This window comes from Neoarius graeffei, chromosome 14 (genome assembly GCF_027579695.1).
Source record: "Neoarius graeffei isolate fNeoGra1 chromosome 14, fNeoGra1.pri, whole genome shotgun sequence".
In the NCBI taxonomy this organism is placed as follows: domain Eukaryota; kingdom Metazoa; phylum Chordata; class Actinopteri; order Siluriformes; family Ariidae; genus Neoarius; species Neoarius graeffei.
Genome location: NC_083582.1, coordinates 65,427,200 through 65,448,084, shown reverse-complemented (window position 1 = coordinate 65,448,084; position 20,885 = coordinate 65,427,200). Strand labels below are relative to the sequence as shown.

Here is a 20,885-nt window from a genome sequence, read left to right as displayed (position 1 = left end):
CACTTTACAACACTGCTCAATAACTCATAGGCAACTCATAGGCAAGGACTAATGAGTAGTACTATATTAACACCTAAATCACTACTATTAACCATTAATGATTACTGGGTAATTATTCAGTGAGTAATAATGAAGTAATGATTTGGTAATTGTAATTATGAACTAAGCAATAGTTACAGAGTCTTATACAGTATAGCCCCTGGAGAACTTCTAGCTTACTACCAATTAATACAAATCACATTAGCTCTTCGAATACTGCCTGACTGACCTATTGAACAACTACTAGCTGATGCAATGTAAACTACTGTAACGCTTCAGTAACTTCAATATATGCTTTATTATTATAAACACAAAAATACATGCTCAGAAAAGGCAGTTCACCCTAATGTAAAAGGTTATAAAAAGTGCAAGCAAGCTCTGAAAAACAGAATATATTTGAGGCACTTAACGAACTTACTATCAATCATGGTCTTAACCCAGTCGACTAGTTTTTCGCTGTCCAGAAACGCCTCCAGACAAGCTGTGTGCTGATGGTTGACGTGAGAAAGCTTTTTCTTGGCACTAATAAGGTCGTTGCTCAGTGATTCAAGAGGCTTCTTTTTGAATGAATCTTCTCTCTGCACAACATTTATAGTGATTTACTTGGTTAGTAGGAAACTACTGTAAATGTATGGTAAATAAATATAAAATATATTTACAGTAAAGACCTGAACATATACAGTATTTATCAGGGCTCAACATTAATGGTAGTCCGACTGTCCGAGACAACCAAATGTTTGGTGTGGACAAGTCAAATCTGCATCTGCCTGTCTGACAGGACAAGTTGATTATTTGTTGAAAATCACCATTTTTTTTTAGTAATTATTCAAGAGTTACATTAATAAAGTTCCAACAAAACTAGTTCACTGACCTCAATCCAGCCGTGTTATTGTTTATGAAATTCCGGGAAGCCGAATACAGCATGCGCGTGTGTAAAAATAACCACGTCGTAATATCTCATTATAGATTAACAGACTTTGAATTCATTGAAATTGGAGAAATGGTGATCAAATACCTCAATAAAAGAAATACCTGTGGTGAATCTTCATTTCATTTCATTTCATTTGGAGATTTATTGTATTTTTTTTTTTTTTTGTAATGGTATACATTAATGATCACAAATGTCGTAAAATATTTCGCGGGAATTTTACGGCAATGCCAAACTCGCTTACAGTTTGTTTTCGTTCACAACATGAATCTGTCATCCTTATCATGTTCAACTTGTTTTATTTCTGTTTCACTTCATTAAATTAATTTATACTTCAGGTTTTACTGGATTAATCAAGATTTAACTTTATTTCCTTCAGAAGCTTTGAATTTGGGTGAGTCTAACTCTTAAAACTGCAGATCAGATAATGGGTTAGAACAACTCATGCACCATAATGGGGCATTGGATAGTTTTTGTTTATTGTTATAGCAAAAGTTTGAGTTTTATTGAAAAATTATAAATGATTAAAGCATAATGATTATCATAACTATATTTGCTTTTTTGATAAACTTTGTTAACCACTTTTGTTTCGTATACATAGAAATAAAAAAGTTACGGTCAGGACGAGTGAAAAATCTTAATAATTCTCCGACTGGACGAGCAGATTAAAAAAGTTAATGTCGAGCCCTGTTTAGGTATTTGCTGTATTTTTTACAGTACCTCACTGTTACCAGTCAAAATAAAATATAATGTTCATTTAGCTGACCAAATGAGCTTAATTGCCCAATCATTTATAGTATAGTACAGTTCTGCAAAGTAATAAAAGAGTATTTTACTGTAAAATAAATACTGTACATTTACAACACTTTTTTTTTTCAGTGTATCGAAACACACACTTAAACAAATGTGATAAGGATTGTGATTAAACTGCTTTTACCAGCTGAGTAAGACTGGATATATGGCTGAAGTCTCCCTTCAGATTGAACTGGTCTTTTATCTTCAGTATTGCGCTGGCAGACTCTGACGCATGGTGAAGCTGTCTATACTCCTGGATCTGACTGAGCCTTGGTTCAAGCCAGTTGTTCTCCAGACCTGGAAATTCCGCAAGCTTATTGGCCATAAGATTCATCTCCTTCTTGAGCTTAGCACCATCACCTTCGTCTCCACACCCTTCAACAGCCTTGTCCACTTCCTCAAAAGTCACAGATCCATGTCCAATACTTATACCTAGCTGGTAAAAGTCACTAAGAGAAGGCTGCCAGATTTTAGAGAGAACTTCTTCCAGACGCAGCGATAGACGTTTAGAACCAGGTGCCAGCGCATTTGCTCTGTCCATCCATGATTTGAGAATCAGATTGCTTTCTTGAAAATCGTGCATCTCTTTTGCTGCTTTGAGCACTGTAAGTAAGTCAGCACTGTAGTACAGAACCATCCCTGTGGAAATATCCTTTAGGTCCATATTGGAGAAGCATGATTGTACTCCCACCAGCTCATTTAATCCCTTTAGCTGCATATCAATCTTGTGTTCTTTCTCAAGTTGGGAGATCTCAGGTACTGATGGAGCATCAACAGAAACATCGCATTAAATTAAGAACGCTGGTGAATGTACAGTCTCTTTGATTGTACAGTACCAAACTTACCGGCAATCCTCTCTGAGATTTTCCCAACCATTTTTATGAGGACATCTATATGGGTCCTCTGTTCCAGCAGGGCTTGGCGATCTTTCTGTCTTTGACTGAGTAGTCTTTCTGCATCAATAGTGATTTTCTCTGAGTTGATGTGTTTTTTGCCTAAAAATGGAGACACGGTGGAACACACACTTAAAACATAGTGGTTAATGATGAAACACAACACATGTAAGAATAGGGGTGTAGGTTTGGTCTCAACATTGGTAGGGTTGCAACAATCCACCCCGGGGCTGTATACATGGCAAAATGTCTACAACAAAACCAATTATTATTTTTTTCTCCCAAAATAAACTCATGACCAAATATGTTCACTTTCAAAGGTTACATTTGCTGAACATCCTAGAAGACTAACTTTAATGCTGATGCCTCCATAAAATTCCAACCTATGGACATGCTATGTTTCCTGCATACAAACTAATTCATGCACAGTGACATTTTTATGGGATTTCTAGTCTGAATTCAATTCATAATTTGATATAGCCACCATTTTATGCTTATTCCTGTGAGCAACCTGACTGCTAGCTTGCAGATGATGGAAGCCAAAAGGAATTGCTTGCTAGTTAACACTAGCTAACAGGGTTAACTAACATCAGTTGGCATTATTTTCCACAATGGAAAGGCTGGTGATGTTAGGTAGCTAGCAGGTTTTCACTTTAAATCAATATGAATACTGGCTAGTTAGTTTACTATCGATTACTTATGCTGTGGGTGGTTTAAAAAATGATATTTACAAAGTACAAAATGTGCTGACATGGACAAAATTACGATACGTGTGCAGGTAATAGAGGAAAGGAAGTAAGTCATCTGAAAGACTAAATTTTCGCCTATGCTTGAGGTATGGACTACCAGTCTTGATAACTCACTGTTGTCAGCACACTGCTCAGCAATCACCTCCTCCATATCTGGCGGTAAATATGATATTTGCACATGACATAAGCCTTCAAATAGCCCCCTCCATTTCAGCCAATCAAATGCTAGTATGCCTAAATTGATTGTCTTGGAGACGTAGCCTCTGGGACGGAACACTGATCTAATATGATTTCACTCCAAAGATAATGTGAACGAGTTCGCTCAAATATTGGTCAGGACAATTCTGTCCTCCCAAAATACTGGTACCGTCCATATGCAAACCTATGGTACGCTATTGTGTAAAGATATTCATCCTTTTTGAAAAATCACATACAAACTCACATCTGTAAAAGTGAAGTGAAAAACATGTGAAAGTGCATTTTCACCATGCTATGCCCTGAAATTGCACATTTAATGAAACACATGCGATCACACGTGAAAAGTGAACATGTGAAAAATAAAACCACGTGCCCTACACTGTCAGAAATAGGGGTATAGTTACAGTAGGAGTCCATTTCTGTCCTCAAAGGTACAATCTACACTAGTGTACCCCCTAGGGCTCATTATTGGACCTCAAGGTAACTATGTGTACCTTTTTAGGGCCAAAAAGGTACAAATATGTTCCCAATCAGTATATAAAGGGTACAAATAAGTACCTTAGAGGGTACTGCCCCAGTGACAAGCCGGTGTACCCCTAAAGGTACAACAATGGACTTTAATTTCTAAGAGTGTACAGGTGAAAGAAATGTATCATGAAAAAAAAAAAGTCTCGTCAAAGTAAATGAATCATGAGTAAAACGCTACGTTCACACTGCAAGGCTTAATGCTCAATTCCGATTTTTTTGTGAAATCCGATTTTTTTGTGAGGTCGTTCACATTAACAAATATATGCGACTTGTATGTGATCCTCAGTATGAACGAAAAGCGACCTAAAAGTGTTCCGCATGCGCACTGCAGGATACGACGACGTCACACGCAGTGAGCATGGCCAGTGTTTACGGAAGTAAAACCGCCCGGTTGCGGTATGACTCATCCAATCTAGCTTGAATAGCTGTATCCCCCCAAATGGAAATCAGCTCCCTAACCTCTGCGTCCTTCCATTGAGAAGATTCAGAACCTTCACAGCCCGAAGCGTCCCTCGCATTGATGTCATGCGCAGGGGCGCAGATACGTTTTTTGAACTGGGGGGGGGGACAAAAAACTGGGGGGGACAAAGCTGCCAGCAAACCAACCCCAACCCCGATATGCCTGTCAAACTTGTTGTTAGTAACCATAGCAACCAAGCTCGAGCTCGCAACCCGTGCAGTCTGCGCAGCTCAACCAACCGAATATCAGTCTTTGTTTTGTTTTATGTGAGTTGTTGCAACTATATGTATACACTGCTGTGCACCTCAATAAACCGAATGGTAATTAGTCTTTTGATTTTTCCGTGAGGTTTGCCTTATGCAAAGAAAGACAGCATATACGTTTTTTCCTCCCTATAAGTAGGGGGGACCGAACGAGGTGAATTTAAATATGACTCGTCCCACCCTCTATCTGCGCCATGTTGTTGTAACTTTTTTGAGAGACCCACCGCCTACTTCAGCGCAGAATAGTGACGTTTGTGGCTTGTTGATGACGTGTAAGTCGGATGAATGCGACCTGGCGGTTTAGACTGAAGTCGCATATGAAAAGATCGGATAGGAATCGGAATTAGCACCACATATCCAAACGGCCTGGGTCGGATTTGAAAAAATCGGATCTGTGTCGTTCATATTGTCAATAAAAGATCGGATACAGGTCACATATGGGCGAAAAGATCGGATTTGAGTCACTTCAGCCTGCAGTGTGAACGTAGTAAAGAAAATCACATGTGGATATAAATGAATCGTGTCAAACAAGCATGCAGAAATAAAAGAATTGTGTGTAAGCAAAAATTACACAAAATAAAAACATGCACTTCATGTAAAAAAGTGTACATGTGGAGAATGTGTGACACATAAGTGATCAAAAACCACATGGACATCATGTGATCATTTGCATGTGGAGATCATGTGACATTTCTGTAAGGGCTGTTCATATAGGCATCAAATATCATATGGCACCTACATTTTTTGTACAGCTGTTGGAATTGTTTCTGATGTTTCAGGATAATCTGCAGATGTCCAAAAGGAATATCACCCTGGCAAAGAGAATTGACCAAATGACCAAAAGTATCCTGGCACATGTTCATGACTTGACTGGCCTCTTCATTTAAAATGTAATGACTCCAGTCTCCTGAAGAAAGAGAAATTGCAGGATGTTAGAATGTTATACTGCATGTGATGTTAGGCCTGTTGGTCTCGCTGTAACTGTGACTGCAGAGTAGTGGTTAAAGTATAAAATTTCCCAGTTGATTTTCAAATTAATCCAGGATTCATACAGTACTGGCAAACATCTTAGGCACGTGAAGAAGTGCTGTAGACAAAAAATAGCTTAAATAATAAGGAAATGAAATGTTTCAACATTAAAAAAATACTAGAAACAGGAAGCAGTAAGCCATAATAAATGAAACAAAGTCAGTATTTGGTGTGAGACGACGCTTTGCTTAAAAAAAAAAAAATAGTAGTCTCGGGTACAACGAGTGCAGTTTTATGCGGAAATGAGCTGTAGGTTTTACTGAGCATCTTACAGAACCAGCCACAGTTCTTCTGGACACTTTATCTGTCACACTCGCTTCTTCATTTTGCACCAAAACCCAGCAGCCTTCATTATGTTTTCTTTTTTAATCTGAAAAGTGCTCCCTTATGGAATATGCAGCTGAGATACAAACATTTTTTTCCCTGTAACATTTCATTTTGTGCTGGAAAACGAACGTTTGGACTGTAAAATGGTTTGGTACCGACTCAATAATGTAGAAGTCTCATCTTATCTCATCTCATTATCTCTAGCTGCTTTATCCTGTTCTACAGGGTCGCAGGCAAGCTGGAGCCTATCCCAGCTGACTACGGGCGAAAGGCGGGGTACACCCTGGACAAGTCGCCAGGTTATCACAGGGCTGACACATAGACACAGACAACCATTCACACTCACATTCACACCTACGGTCAATTTAGAGTCACCAGTTAACCTAACCTGCATGTCTTTGGACTGTGGGGGAAACCGGAGCACCCGGAGGAAACCCACGCGGACACGGGGAGAACATGCAAACTCCACACAGAAAGGCCCTTGCCGGCCACGGGGCTCGAACCCGGACCTTCTTGCTGTGAGGCGACAGCGCTAACCACTACACCACCGTGCCGCTCTTAATGTAGAAGTCTCATCTCATCTCATCTCATTATCTCTAGCCGCTTTATCCTTCTACAGGGTCGCAGGCAAGCTGGAGCCTATCCCAGCTGACTACGGGCGAAAGGCGGGGTACACCCTGGACAAGTCGCCAGGTCATCACAGGGCTGACACATAGACACAGACAACCATTCACACTCACATTCACACCTACGGTCAATTTAGAGTCACCAGTTAACCTAACCTGCATGTCTTTGGACTGTGGGGGAAACTGGAGCACCCGGAGGAAACCCACGCAGATACGGGGAGAACATGCAAACTCCACACAGAAAGGCCCTCGCCGGCCATGGGGCTCGAACCCGGACCTTCTTGCTGTGAGGTGGCAGTGCTAACCACTACACCACCGTGCCACTCCTTCAGGGTAAAGATAATTAGCATAATTTAAAATGAAAGGTTTTTGATACTTTTTTTTTTTTTAAAGAGCATAAATATTCCTCAATTACGGTTTCGTAGCATTGGCATTACATTTCTTACTTATGATCCATGTGAAATAAGCCTTCTATATATCAGTCCAAATTCCAAATGCTTTCTCATTTCCTGCAATTGATGCTCTAGGGTACTTTATAGACTGTTATTTGAGGTTCTTCCAGAGAAAATATGTGACTGACAAGGATTTTATGTCATGCAATGTTTGCATTAAAAGTAGACGGCCTTTCGATTTCATAAAATCGGTGAAATTTAGTTCTGTCTGAAATTTGGTCACTGTAATATATGTTTATTTCTGTACTATCTAAAAAAAATAAATAAAAAAAAACCCCAGGCCATTCTGTGGCTGGGAAGTTATTTAATTTGACGGGATTCCCAAGCAAATAATGTGCATGAAATCGCTCGCTTCGTGCAGTCGAGCAGACAGACGAAGTCTGTGTGTGTGCGCATGCACAAGTTTACCAGAATGATGTTTAGCATCATTCTGTCGCTAAACGAACAGCTGATCACACCGAGGTGCTCGCTGACCGCCGATATTTATTAGTTTGTTCCTGCATTTCCTTTCCTTCGTATATAACATAATGTCTTTTCTTCTCGCTTTCCGTTACTGTAGTCGGTCTTTTACGTTTCATTCGCACACTCGCGTCCTCCATTTTTCTCTCCTGTTTCAAATTTGTATCCCACAATGCCTTGCGTGAACGGGGAAAGCCCACCACATGATGCATGACGTAGTATCTTGTATTGCATCATGGTGAAGCAGGAAAAAATAGGGGAGAATTTAGGGCCACGTGGTCCTAAATTCATTAATTGTTCTATTTTTAAAAAACTAATAAAATTGGAAGTCTTTGATTCGAATTCAGTAGCTTTCGGTCCACTAAACAAAAATAATTAGGTGTCAGGGAAAATTCTTTTTATGACCTACACTTGAAAAACCTGAAAGGCAGTCTAGCTTTAAAGGAACAGTCCACCGTACTTCCATAATGAAATATGCTCTTATCTGAATTGAGACGAGCTGCTCCGTACCTCTCCGAGCTTTGCGCGACCTCCCAGTCAGTCAGACGCAGTCAGACGCGCTGTCACTCCTGTTAGCAATGTAGCTAGGCTCAGTATGGGCAATGGTATTTTTTGGGGCTGTAGTTAGATGCGACCAAACTCTTCCGCGTTTTTCCTGTTTACATAGGTTTATATGACCAGTGACATGAAACAAGTTCAGTTACACAAATTGAAACATAGCGATTTGCTATGCTATGGAAAGTCCGCACTATAATGACAGGCATACTAACACCTTCTGCACGCTTCGGCAGCGCATTGATACGGAGCTCAGATATCGCTACGTTTCAATTTGTGTAACTGAACTTGTTTCATATCACTGGTCATATAAACCTATGTAAACAGGAAAAACGTGGAAGAGTTTGGTCGCATCTAACTACAGCCCCAAAAAATACCATTGGCCATACTGAGCCTAGCTACATTGCTAACAGGAGTGACAGCGCGTCTGACTGCGTCTGACTGACTGGGAAGTCGCACAAAGCTTGGAGAGGTACGGAGCAGCTCGTCTCAATTCAGATAAGAGCATATTTCATTATGGAAGTACGGTGGACTGTTCCTTTAAAGCCTCATTATGCGAGAATTCCTTTGGCTATAAATGCTATAGAGAGCAATAAAGAGTAATAAATGAAACAAAGTCAATATTTGGTGTGACGACCCTTTGCTGAAAAAAAATAGTAGCCTCAGGTAGAGTTTGTGCAGTTTTATCAGGAAAATATTTGCTAAGTTTTACTGAGCATCTTGCAGAAGCAGCCATGGTTCTTCTGAAGACTTTGCTTCTTATTTTTGCAGCAAAACCCAGCAGCCTTCATTATGTTTTTTTGTTTGAAAAGTAGTCTCTTATGTAATATTCTGTTTTCTCTATTGACATACCAATATTTTTCTGTAACATTTAATTTCGTGCTCGAAACCTAATGTTTGACTCAATAATGTTTGTCATAAAATAAAAATCTGTAACAAAGTTTGTACTAAAAACTGGGGACCTAAGACTTCTGCACAGTATTGTATGTGCATCACCAATAAGGCTAAATACTCGTAGTGTACCTTGACAGAAGAGGACATGGACAGCAGATTGGTCACTGAATAGTTGGGTCACTCTGTCTTCTCCAAAATGAGCTGTTGACTCAGTAATGATTGAAGACAAGATGGATGAGGAAACATGTTTCAGGTCCTGCTGTATAGCCTGCAGAAGATGCCCTGCTTTACCTGCCTGAATGTGACATAAATATTAATTAACGCATTTTTAGTAATCGCTTTATCCTTGTTATGTTCACAGAGCACCATGTACACATACTCATTCACAACTAAGGGCAATTTTGGGTAGCCAATCCACCTACCGCCATATTTTTTTGAAAGGTCGAGGAAACTGGTGAACTCTGAGCAAACCCATGTAAACAACATGGCGAACATGCAAAAGCCATTTATTTACAGTGGTGCTTGAAAGTTTGTGAACCCTTTAGAATTTTCTCTCTTTCTGCATAAATATGAGCTAAAACATCATCAGATTTTCACACACAAGTCCTAAAAGTAGATAAAGAGAACCCAGTTAAACAAATGAGACAAAATATATTATACTTGGCCATTTATTTATTGAGGAAAATGATCCAATATTACATATCTGTGAGTGGCAAAAGTATGTGAACCTTTGCTTTCAGTATCTGGTGTGACCCCCTTGTGCAGCAATAACTGCAACTAAATGTTTCCGGTAACTGTTGATCAGTCCTGCACATCGGCTTGGAGGGATTTTAGCCCATTCCTCCGTACAGAACAGCTTCAACTCTGGATGTTGGTGGGTTTCCTCACATGAACTGCTCGCTTCAGGTCCTTCCACAACATTTCGATTGGATTAAGGTCAGGACTTTGACTTGGCCATTCCAAAACATTAACTTTATTCTTCTTTAACCATTCTTTGGTAGAACGACTTGTGTGCTTAGGGTCGTTGTCTTGCTGCATTACCCACCTTCTCTTGAGATTCAGGTCATGGACAGATGTCCTGACATTTTCCTTTAGAATTCGCTGGTATAATTCAGAATTCATTGTTCCATCAGTGATGGCAATCTGTCCTGGCCCAGATGCAGCAAAACAGGCCCAAACCATGATACTACCACCACCATGTTTCACAGATGGGATAAGGTTCTTATGCTGGAATGCAGTGTTTTCCTTTCTCCAAACATAACAGTTCTCATTTAAACCAAAAAGTTCTATTTTGGTCTCATCCATCCACAAAACATTTTTCCAATAGCCTTCTGCCTTGTCCACGTGATCTTTACCAAACTGCAGACAAGCAGCAATGTTCTTTTTGGAGAGCAGTGGCTTTCTCTTTGCAACCCTGCCATGCGCACCATTGTTGTTCAGTGTTCTCCTGATGGTGGACTCATGAACATTAACATTAGCCAATGTGAGAGAGGCCTTCAGTTGCTTAGAAGTTACCCTGGGGTCCTTTGTGACCTCGCCGACTATTACACACCTTGCTCTTGGAGTGATCTTTGTTGGTCGACCACTCCTGGGGAGGGTAACAATGGTCTTGAATTTCCTCCATTTGTACACAATCTGTCTGACTGTGGATTGGTGGAGTCCAAACTCTTTAGAGATGGTTTTGTAACCTTTTCCAGCCTGATGAGCATCAACAACGCTTTTTCTGAAGTCCTCAGAAATCTCCTTTGTTCGTGCCATGATACACTTCCACAAACATGTGTTGTGAAGATCAGACTTTGATAGATCCCTGTTCTTTAAATAAAACAGGGTGCCCACTCACACATTGATTGAAAACACCTGACTCTAATTTCACCTTCAAATTAACTGCTAATCCTAGAGGTTCACATACTTTTGCCACTCACAGATATGTAATATTGGATCATTTTCCTCAATAAATAAATGACCAAGTATAATATTTTTGTCTCATTTGTTTAACTGGGTTCTCTTTATCTACTTTTAGGACTTGTGTGAAAATCTGATGATGTTTTAGGTCATATTTATGCAGAAATATAGAACATTCTAAAGGGTTCACAAACTTTCAAGCACCACTGTACATAGTAAGTAGTACAATGGGCAAAAACTGGATTAAAAAAAAACTATTAAAAAAGACAGGAATAAATACAACCTATTGATAGGTAAGGAAATGGCATTAAGCAAACCGTCACCAACCTGGCATAACTTTTTAATGGCAGAGAGGCACAATTCCTGAAAACAAGTCTGAATTGTGACATGGCTTTTCTCTATCGCTTCTGCTGGTGTTTCCATACAGCAGATCTGTACCTGCCGTACGTCATTAAGCTGTAGAAAAAAAAAATGGTCGAAAATTATATAATCTCCATGCATTATTAGTTAACAGCCTATCATGAAAATGCCTTTTTGGGGTTTACCTCAGAGATCCTCTTTCTCAAGTCTTTCTTTACGCTGCACATCCACTGCTCTGTGACAGAGGGAATTGAACACTCCAGCCCAAAGAAAGCATTCCAGAGCTATAGGAAGTGGGAAATGGCACTGTTTAGACAACCTTCTGATAACACACACAGAGTCAATTTAGTTTTTCATCATTATTGCTGTACCTCTATTTCTTTGGGGTAAGTGAGACGGTCAGATTGGAGCAGAGGCTTCTGCAGGAGATTGTCTTTCCACTGACAGAACTCCTTCTGAGTGGTTTCAAGAATCTGTTTCAAAAGTCTTGTTTTCTCCGAATCTTCATCCGGTTCATGCTAAAATAAATAAACAAACAAACAAACAAACAAATAAACAACTAAGTAGCTCTGAAACAGAGTTAGACGCTGTGTAGCTGTGATGTGTGATACCTTTGTAAGAAATTCGTACTGAATTTCAGCCATTTTTAGCACCAGTTGAAAAGAAAGCACTGCTGCCTTATACGCTGGAACGAGTCGAGCCATTGAGCAAGTGCTCTTATGGACATGTCTGCAGCACTGAAATATGGAGTCCAACCATTTGGAGCTCATGAGTCTGAAAGTAAAATCATATAAAATGAATTATTATACATACAAGACACTTTTTTTCCATGGAATAAAAACATGTGTTCTATTCCCTTCTAGCAGGTTTCATTCATCTGGTTTGATAGCATGCAATATTGTGAGCATATTGCTTATCCTATGTGTATTACGTCACTCTACCCAATAGAGAATGAGCATCGAATATAGTTTACGACACTGCATGGTTGTCAAGACAACATGACGTCACACGTCGGAGATGTAAAACTTCCGCGCTAGCGAGCAACTGGGACAATCTGTAAACAAACATGGCCGCCAGGTTTGCTTCATTAAATACGGAAGCTTTTGAGAGAATTTTGAAATAGAGAGAGATGGGTTGAACACCCAAAAGGAATGTGTATGTATAATAATAATAATAATAATAATAATAATAATGATGATGGCTTTTTTTTTCATGGTACACTACTGTTCAAAAGTTTGGGGTCACTTTGAAATGTCCTTATTTTTGAAAGAAAAGCACTGTTCTTTTCAATGAATATCACTTTAAACTAATCAGAAATACACTCTATACATTGCTAATGTGGTAAATGACTATTCTAGCTGCAAATGTCTGGTTTTTGGTGCAGTATCTCCATAGGTGTATAGAGGCCCATTTCCAGCAACTATCACTCCAGTGTTTTAATGGTACAATGTGTTTGCTCATTGCCTCAGAAGGCTAATGGAGGATTAGAAAACCCTTGTACAATCATGTTAGCACAGCTGAAAACAGTTGAGCTCTTTAGAGAAGCTATAAAACTGACCTTCCTTTGAGCAGACTGAGTTTCTGGAGCATCACATTTGTGGGGTCGATTAAATGCTCAAAATGGCCAGAAAAATGTCTCGACTATATTTTCTATTCATTTTACAACTTATGGTGGTAAATAAAAGTGTGACTTTTCATGGAAAACACAAAATTGTCTGGGTGACCCCAAACTTTTGAACGGTAGTGTATATCAGATATATTCCATTCAGCTAGCACGATATTGAACTTGTCTTCAATCAATATGAACTTCAATATTGAAGTCCATAAAACATCAGTATGGACTTGATTCATATGTAAGGAATAAAACACTCCAGGACATGCTGTTATAGAAAAATATGGAACGGCAGGGAGGTGTGTTGTAGCTTGATGTGAAGCAGAGCCATTGTTACCTAACCAACATTGATCTCATCTCATCTCATTATCTCTAGCCGCTTTATCCTGTTCTACAGGGTCGCAGGCAAGCTGGAGCCTATCCCAGCTGACTACGGGCGAAAGGCGGGGTACACCCTGGACAAGTCGCCAGGTCATCACAGGGCTGACACATAGACACAGACAACCATCCACACTCACATTCACACCTACGGTCAATTTAGAGTCACCAGTTAACCTAACCTGCATGTCTTTGGACTGTGGGAGAAACCGGAGCACCTGGAGGAAACCCACGCGGACACAGGGAGAACATGCAAACTCCGCACAGAAAGGCCCTCGCCGGCCACGGGGCTCGAACCCGGACCTTCTTGCTGTGAGGCGACAGTGCTAACCACTACACCACCGTGCCGCCCACCAACATTGATTATATTCCAAAAACATCATGTTCTGAAATATTTTATTTCTCTTCTACATCATCTGTCTGTTACAGAAGGTTAGTCAACTCCTTCTGATGACCCAGACTGAAGAATTCAGCAGTAATGTGGTACAAGAAGCACAAGAGTGACCCCAAAGAATCATACCTTTCTTTGTCCTTATCAACACAAATCAACAGGTCTGTCAGAATCTTTTCTGTGACCTGGAAAATACAAAAGCATTTATGAAATTCTTTGCCTTGGTGAAGATGAATAACTTGTTCTTTGAGACAGCTATCAGTATACCACCCACCTCCAAGTTTTTCTGTGATTGGTTAGTATCAGTGTTTCGAAAGAACAGTTGAAAATCTTTCAATCTGTACATCAGGCTCTGAATTAGTTGTTCAGATGTAATGTCCATCGACTTGGCAAACCTGGACATATCATCAAACGCCATCATGGACAGCCAGGCAGTCACAACATGAGGCTTGTCCTTGGCCAACGACTTGCGCTTTTCAACCAGATCAAGGATCATTCTTGAAAATGTAACGAGAGAGTTAAAAATTCATTTTCAGTATCGTTATTATTTAATCAATTAAGGTTCCAATGATGGATATTTTAGAACATCTTTGTAGGCAATTTAAAAAAAAATAATTTCTGACATTTTTTTATTTAAATATGTTGTTTTACAGGAATTGAATGAGTAAGGCTTATATTTAAAATACCTTAATAGTAAAAAAAAAGACAAACCTTCTCTTATCAGGATATGTTCTTATTTTTTCTCTGTATACACGGTACTCCACATATTGCAATCCTGTCCAGCTTTGTTCCTCAACAGTCGGTCCGAGTCGGCTGGAGTCTGCTTCAAGCTGCCTCACGGAGTGGAGGAGAGGAACCAGCAGAATTGCCTCTGAGAGCAAAGTCCTAACACACTGGTTCATCAGACCCATCACGGTGCTGCATTGAAAATTAAACCAAGCCATAACCGTTAATAATAATAATAATAATAATAATAATAATAATAATAATAATCTCGACTGTGGCTATTAGGCAATACTTTCTTGAAAGGTACATGAAGTGGGCCTTCATAACACATTCATAAACATCGCATAACTAGTTTCCAAACAATATTGAATGATTTATAGAAGGCTTATTTCAAAACTCATTGATGACAAACATACTCTTCACCATTACAAATTAATTTATTTACAAAGCCCATATGCCAGCCAAATGAACGAATGATGCCCTTAAACTAAAACAGTACTCAAATGTTCATTTATTACACTCACATGAAGCACTATGTATTCATTAGGGTTATGACTGTGAAAGTGTTTTCAAAATTTCTACTTTCCTGATGTTGCATTTGGTGAACTTTTACTCATATATTACTTTTTTTAAGTTATTTTTATTGGGTCATGCAAAAACCTCCCGCACCCAACATCACCTCACTTTTGCTAAATACATGTATATTAAATAAATAAATCATGATTATAAAATAAATTCACTGAAAGATGTGCAAAGTACTTTTATATAGCAATAAATTGCTTAACAATTGTTGTAATAATAATAATTATAATTGTTAATATTATAACAATAAATTGCTTAACAATTGTTGTAATAATAATTATAATTGTTAATTAATATTATAACAATAAATTGCTTAACAATTGTTGTAATAATAATTATAATTGTTAATATTATAACAATAAATTGCTTAACAATTGTAATAATTATAATTGTTAATTAATATTATAACAATAAATTGCTTAACAATTGTTGTAATAATAATTATAATTGTTAATTAATATCAATTAACAATTATAATTATTATTACAACAATTGTTAAGCAATTTATTGTTATATAAAAGTACTTTACACATCTTTCAATGAATTTATTTTATAATCATGATTTATTTATTTAATATACATGTATTTATCAAAAGTGAGGTGATGTTGGGTGCGGGAGGTTTTTGCATGACCCGATAAAAATAACTTCAAAAAAGTAATATATGAGTAAAAGTTCACCAAATGCAACATCAGGAAAGTAGAAATTTTGAAAACACTTTCACAGTCATAACCCTAGTATCCATTTTATACCTTCTAATAAATACAATAAATGTGCTGATAGTAAAAACAAACTAATAATTTACAAGATAAAGATAAACTCAAGTAACAATAGGCAGGTTTCTATGGCAGTTTTGTGCAAAATAGAAGCTTTTTTTTTATGTCAACAAAACACAATTGTAAATGTTCTGTGTTTCCACTGGATGATGTTCTACAATTAAAGCTGGATTTTCTTCTCTCCGATCTCCAAGACCTGATAAATGTTGGCATGGTGATTCTGACTGCATATCATGTGACTTAAATGTGAAAAAAAAAAAGCATTTCCATTTCAAATTTGACCATCATAAAAATGATGCCTACTGCCATCTGGCAAAGCATGCTGCAATACAGATGCGAGTGGGGAGTCAAACTCTCGCAGTTACCAGGAGACCCGCCCCCCACTGTAACTCTAGCTATGTAATACAGGTAGTCGTCGACTTACGACTGCGTTCGGTTACGACTGACCGGTTGTAAACCGATCTGGTCGTAAGTCGGCCTATGTTAAATGAACGTAAGTATATTGTGATGTGTAATGATATTGTAATCCATCTTAAAGTCTTATTTTATCAACATTTTCTTATTTCATTACCTTGGCTCATTATTTGGTTTAAGTCAAACACTGCATACTACACTGCGTACTCAGGGGTGAAAGTAACTTTTATTTCTTGCTGGTATATTATTTTGAGCCATAGTGTGCGCGCAGCCAGTGGGGGGGGGCACCACATGACAGAAACTTTAAAAATATTTTTCGTGAATGTTTGTACACTTAAAATGGTTATACACTTGACATTGTTAAATAGTCATATATAATTCATTATGAACACTAATTTCATAAGAACAACAACAATAATCATAATTCTGAGCAAGAGTGGCCTATGTGACCATTAACCCCCCCTTTCCTCAACCTGTCAGTTGAGCCAGTCCACCTACGGTGAAATGTATCAATTTTTTAAAAACCGCGGTAGAAATGAAAAATGGACAGACATCAATTGAGTGGTTGTGCGAAGAGAAAATTAAAAAAAGAGAAAGACTCCAAGCGTGTAGCTGCAATTACAACGTAAAAATGTTCCAGTGTTAGATCGTTTTTTTTATAAAAACATCGACAACTGCTGTCACTACCAGCGCTGAAGCCGAAGCTAGTGAAATCAGCGATGCTAGTGAGGGAGATGGCCCTGCTAGCACTAGCCGGGGAGATGCTACAACCACAGCCAGTGTTAGCCGAGGGGTCGGCGACGACAAGGATCCCCTTGAGGAAGATGGGAGCGAGGGAGACCCCGGGGAGGAGGATATGTGCGAAGCCACTTTAAGCCAGATACTCTTTGAATTGATACACATATGTACATTGTACATCTGAATATGCCATACTGGATGTTATTTGAATTTATATTTCGAATTGAGACATTTAAATATGTTGCCTAGATCGATGCTATTTTAATTGATGCACATTTTGAATTGACACATTTGAATATGCTGTATTGTATATAGATGGATGCTGTTTAAATTGCTGATGCTGTTTGAATTGATACACATTTTGAATTGAGACATTTCAATATGGATAGAATAGAGTATGGATGCTTTGAAGGTTTTTATTGAGACATACAAATATATGCTGCTCATTTTTGAATAAGACATTTCAATATGCCTACGTGCATATCGTTGGTTGTTTTCAGTGAATTTGATGGGCTGATGTAGCCTACTTAATAAATTTTCAATGAGGAAGAATGACCTTGTTTATGTGTACTATTGTTTATGTATATGCTACTATTTTTGACAGCAAAGGGCAAGGTTTGTGAGTGTGTGCAGGAGGTTACTGAATGCGTGCGCGCAGGGTGGTGGTGGTGGGGGGGCACTTGAGGTATAGTGCCCAGGGGCACCGCATTGGCTTAATACGGCACTGCACCTGTATCAGTTTTTGATTATAAATAAATTGCAAACACATCATTTCAACAACACAATCGTTTTAATAACTTTTTTTTAGCTGAACAGTTGAAAACTAACTTTTCATTTTGGGCATTGGACACAGAACAGTGTACTGTAACAGAACAGAAAAGTGAAAGTTACTTTGATTACCAGCTGCGCATGTTATAGCACAAGATCTGGTTAAGCCGTACGCAGCGCGTACGGCTTAAAAACTCACATTTTGGGGGGTTTTGAACATATTTTGGGCTGGAAACCGTCAGCAGTATCTGGCAACACTGGCTGGATGCTGGGCGCTGCCGGGAGCTGGGGCGGAAACTGTTGTACGCGGCGAGAGGCGCTGCCGGGAGCTGGGCCGGAAACTGTCGTACGCTCAGCTAGCTCAGCTGGGAAACACTTGCCAGTCATCATAGATTTACATAGAAGACTAGATTCCTCACCGCGTATTCCAGAACGTCCACACAGGGCGGCCATATTACCACAGACAAGTGGTATGAAGACTTACGCAAGCACAGCACAGCCCAGCACTCACATTATGATTTACAGGAAATCAAAGTACTGACTTTGATGACAAGATGATGTGTGTGTCTGTGTGTGTTTTAATTGTAGATGTTTATATCAGTATGTTTAGTTTTATTTTAACTGCACATTGGAGCCTAGTCAAATGAAATTTCAATCTTCTGTGCTAACATATATTGACTTTGACATGATAATCAGCTTTGAATGTTCTTTTTGTAAATGTAAAGATATCTTTTTATCCTTGGAAGTATAACCACATGTGATTAATTAAATGCTTTTTTTTGGCACAAACTACCGTGAGTCGCTGTCACTGTTTTATACTATTACTTACTCGGGCAGTGCATTTGTTATTATGCTATGATGTGAGTTTACATTTGTTATTATGCTATGCTGTGAGTGCATTAGGTTTTTGAGGTGGATGAAGTATTTCTGAAGTTTCAGAAGTGAGTAAGCTGTTTATTTAACTTTAGCTTCCCCTACGGCCCTATCACATGTAAAAATATTTTCACTAAAAAATTGGAAATAAATTGTATGGTTATTTGTCCTAAGGCCGCAGTTATCCATAAGTATGCAGTGTTAGGCTTCTCACAGCATAGGAATTTCAGCATGCATCCTGTCTTACAGTCTGTAGTATACTGAAATATTTTCACCAAGCTATGCGTATTTTTTTAAAACATAAAATGATTATTCATCATTAATATCATAAATACATACTTCCATTTGTTTTTTTTTATATAACAAACCAAACCGTTTGAATATCGATTGAAATTTGAGGAAGTTACGGTCATCTGAAAAGTACATATCGCTACCAACACAATGTAATGGGTAAGCCAGCTGTCTGAGGTAAGATGGCCGCCATGTGCGGACGTTCGACTTCGTTGACGGGCAACGGGGACGAGGCATCTAGTCTTCTATGTAAATCTATGCCAGTCATAACCAGACGGTCGTAAAGTCGATCGGTTGTAAGTCGCATAGGTCGTAAGTCGACGACTACCTGTATAGGCGAGAGGCCGAGGGCTACAAAACAGAGCTCAGCACTGCCAAACACGCCATGAATGGTGCGGGAAGGACTTTGACTTGATTTCAATTTTGCGAAATATTGCTTTGTCGAGTCGTGAAAATCTACCTCATGCAACCATATAAACGTTTTTTATGATATTTGAGTTTATTTTTTTAAATTCACATGTTTCCATTGCTCATTTTTTAAATTCACATTTTCAAATTGGGAATTAAGCAGGTTAATGGAAATCTGTCTAGTGTCGATCAGTTGAACTATGAACATTAACATTAAGGTTTTATTTTCTCTCTTATAATGTCCCCACACTAGACTTAAAACTATTATGAATTCTTCAGCATTGTTTTATAAAGTATGCATGCTCAGCAGTGGTGGCTTGGTGATTAAGTTCAAATCTCAGCATTGCCAAACTACCACTATTGGGCCATTTAGCAAGGCTTTATGTTCCCTAAACTGCACACTGATATATGATCTCAACTGTAAGTCACCATGGATATCAGTGTCAGTCAAATGAGTAAATGTCAGTACCATTCATATAAAATGTTACTGTATATGAATCTCTATATCAGTGATTCCCAACCACTGTGCCGCGGCACATTAGTGTGCCGTGAGAGATCATCAGGTGTACCGTGGGACATTATCCAATTTCACTTAATTGTTCCGAAAATTATTTATTTACTGCAAATAATTTGTCTTCGTTCGTCTATGCCAGCGACGTATAGTGACTGGCAGAACAATTAAATACTCTTCCAATAGATGGCAGCAGGTAGCTAATTAACCTGTGTATCTACCTGTTGCCATTCAAACAATAGAATTAGTAATGCTTCAGGTGTGATAGCGGTGATAGCGATAGCAAGGATGAGAGTTTTCTGCTTTTCGGCGGATTTCCGCTTTTTCTGAGTAAAAATCGACCTTTTTATATTATGCCAAATCCGTTGAGATTTTTTTTTCATTTATTGAGGGGGGTTGGGGTACGTTCCTTCGTGATACTCAAGCGTAATTCATTCCTACGACGATGTTACATGTTTACATTTTCGCCTTCTTTAGTCTCGCTAAGTCTCGTGGTAGAATACGTGTTATCTACAATGTACGTAATTGGCCAAAACACATATGTATATACACACACACATATATATATATATATATATATATACATATATATATATATATATATATATATATATATATATTTTTTTTTTTTTGTGATATTTTTGTTTGGTGGTGTGCCGTGGGATTTTTCAAATGTAAAATATGTGCCGTGGCTCAAGAAAGGTTGGGAAACACTGCACTACACCACCGTGCCACCCTAGTCCCACCCAACTACCCTAAAAAAATTGTATTTTATGTGTTTAGAATACATTATCTGTTTGTTTCTGGATAATATATCGTATTATAAATAAATATGTATATTTATTTATATAAATAAATATAATATGTGTCTCTCTATTGCCGCTTATACATATTTATTTATATAAATAAATATGTATAAGCGGCAATAGAGAGACACAACCGTTCACACCTACGGTCAATTT

At 38.4% G+C, this 20,885-nt stretch overlaps 1 protein-coding gene across 1 annotated transcript in view; it reads right to left on the bottom strand.

Moving 5' to 3' along the window:
- rnf213b (ring finger protein 213b) overlaps positions 1 to 20,885 on the bottom strand; it is a 140,818-nt gene that overhangs the window by 102,944 nt on the left and 16,989 nt on the right. The window contains exons 7-18 of the mRNA XM_060940238.1: positions 14,550 to 14,756; positions 14,113 to 14,335; positions 13,968 to 14,023; positions 12,069 to 12,231; positions 11,829 to 11,975; positions 11,643 to 11,741; positions 11,425 to 11,553; positions 9,325 to 9,490; positions 5,593 to 5,760; positions 2,608 to 2,757; positions 1,905 to 2,521; positions 458 to 617 (exon numbers count right to left, since the gene is read on the bottom strand). Of these exons, the coding sequence (XP_060796221.1) occupies positions 458 to 617; positions 1,905 to 2,521; positions 2,608 to 2,757; positions 5,593 to 5,760; positions 9,325 to 9,490; positions 11,425 to 11,553; positions 11,643 to 11,741; positions 11,829 to 11,975; positions 12,069 to 12,231; positions 13,968 to 14,023; positions 14,113 to 14,335; positions 14,550 to 14,756 (2,285 nt within the window). The remainder of the gene's footprint in view (positions 1 to 457; positions 618 to 1,904; positions 2,522 to 2,607; positions 2,758 to 5,592; positions 5,761 to 9,324; positions 9,491 to 11,424; positions 11,554 to 11,642; positions 11,742 to 11,828; positions 11,976 to 12,068; positions 12,232 to 13,967; positions 14,024 to 14,112; positions 14,336 to 14,549; positions 14,757 to 20,885) is intronic.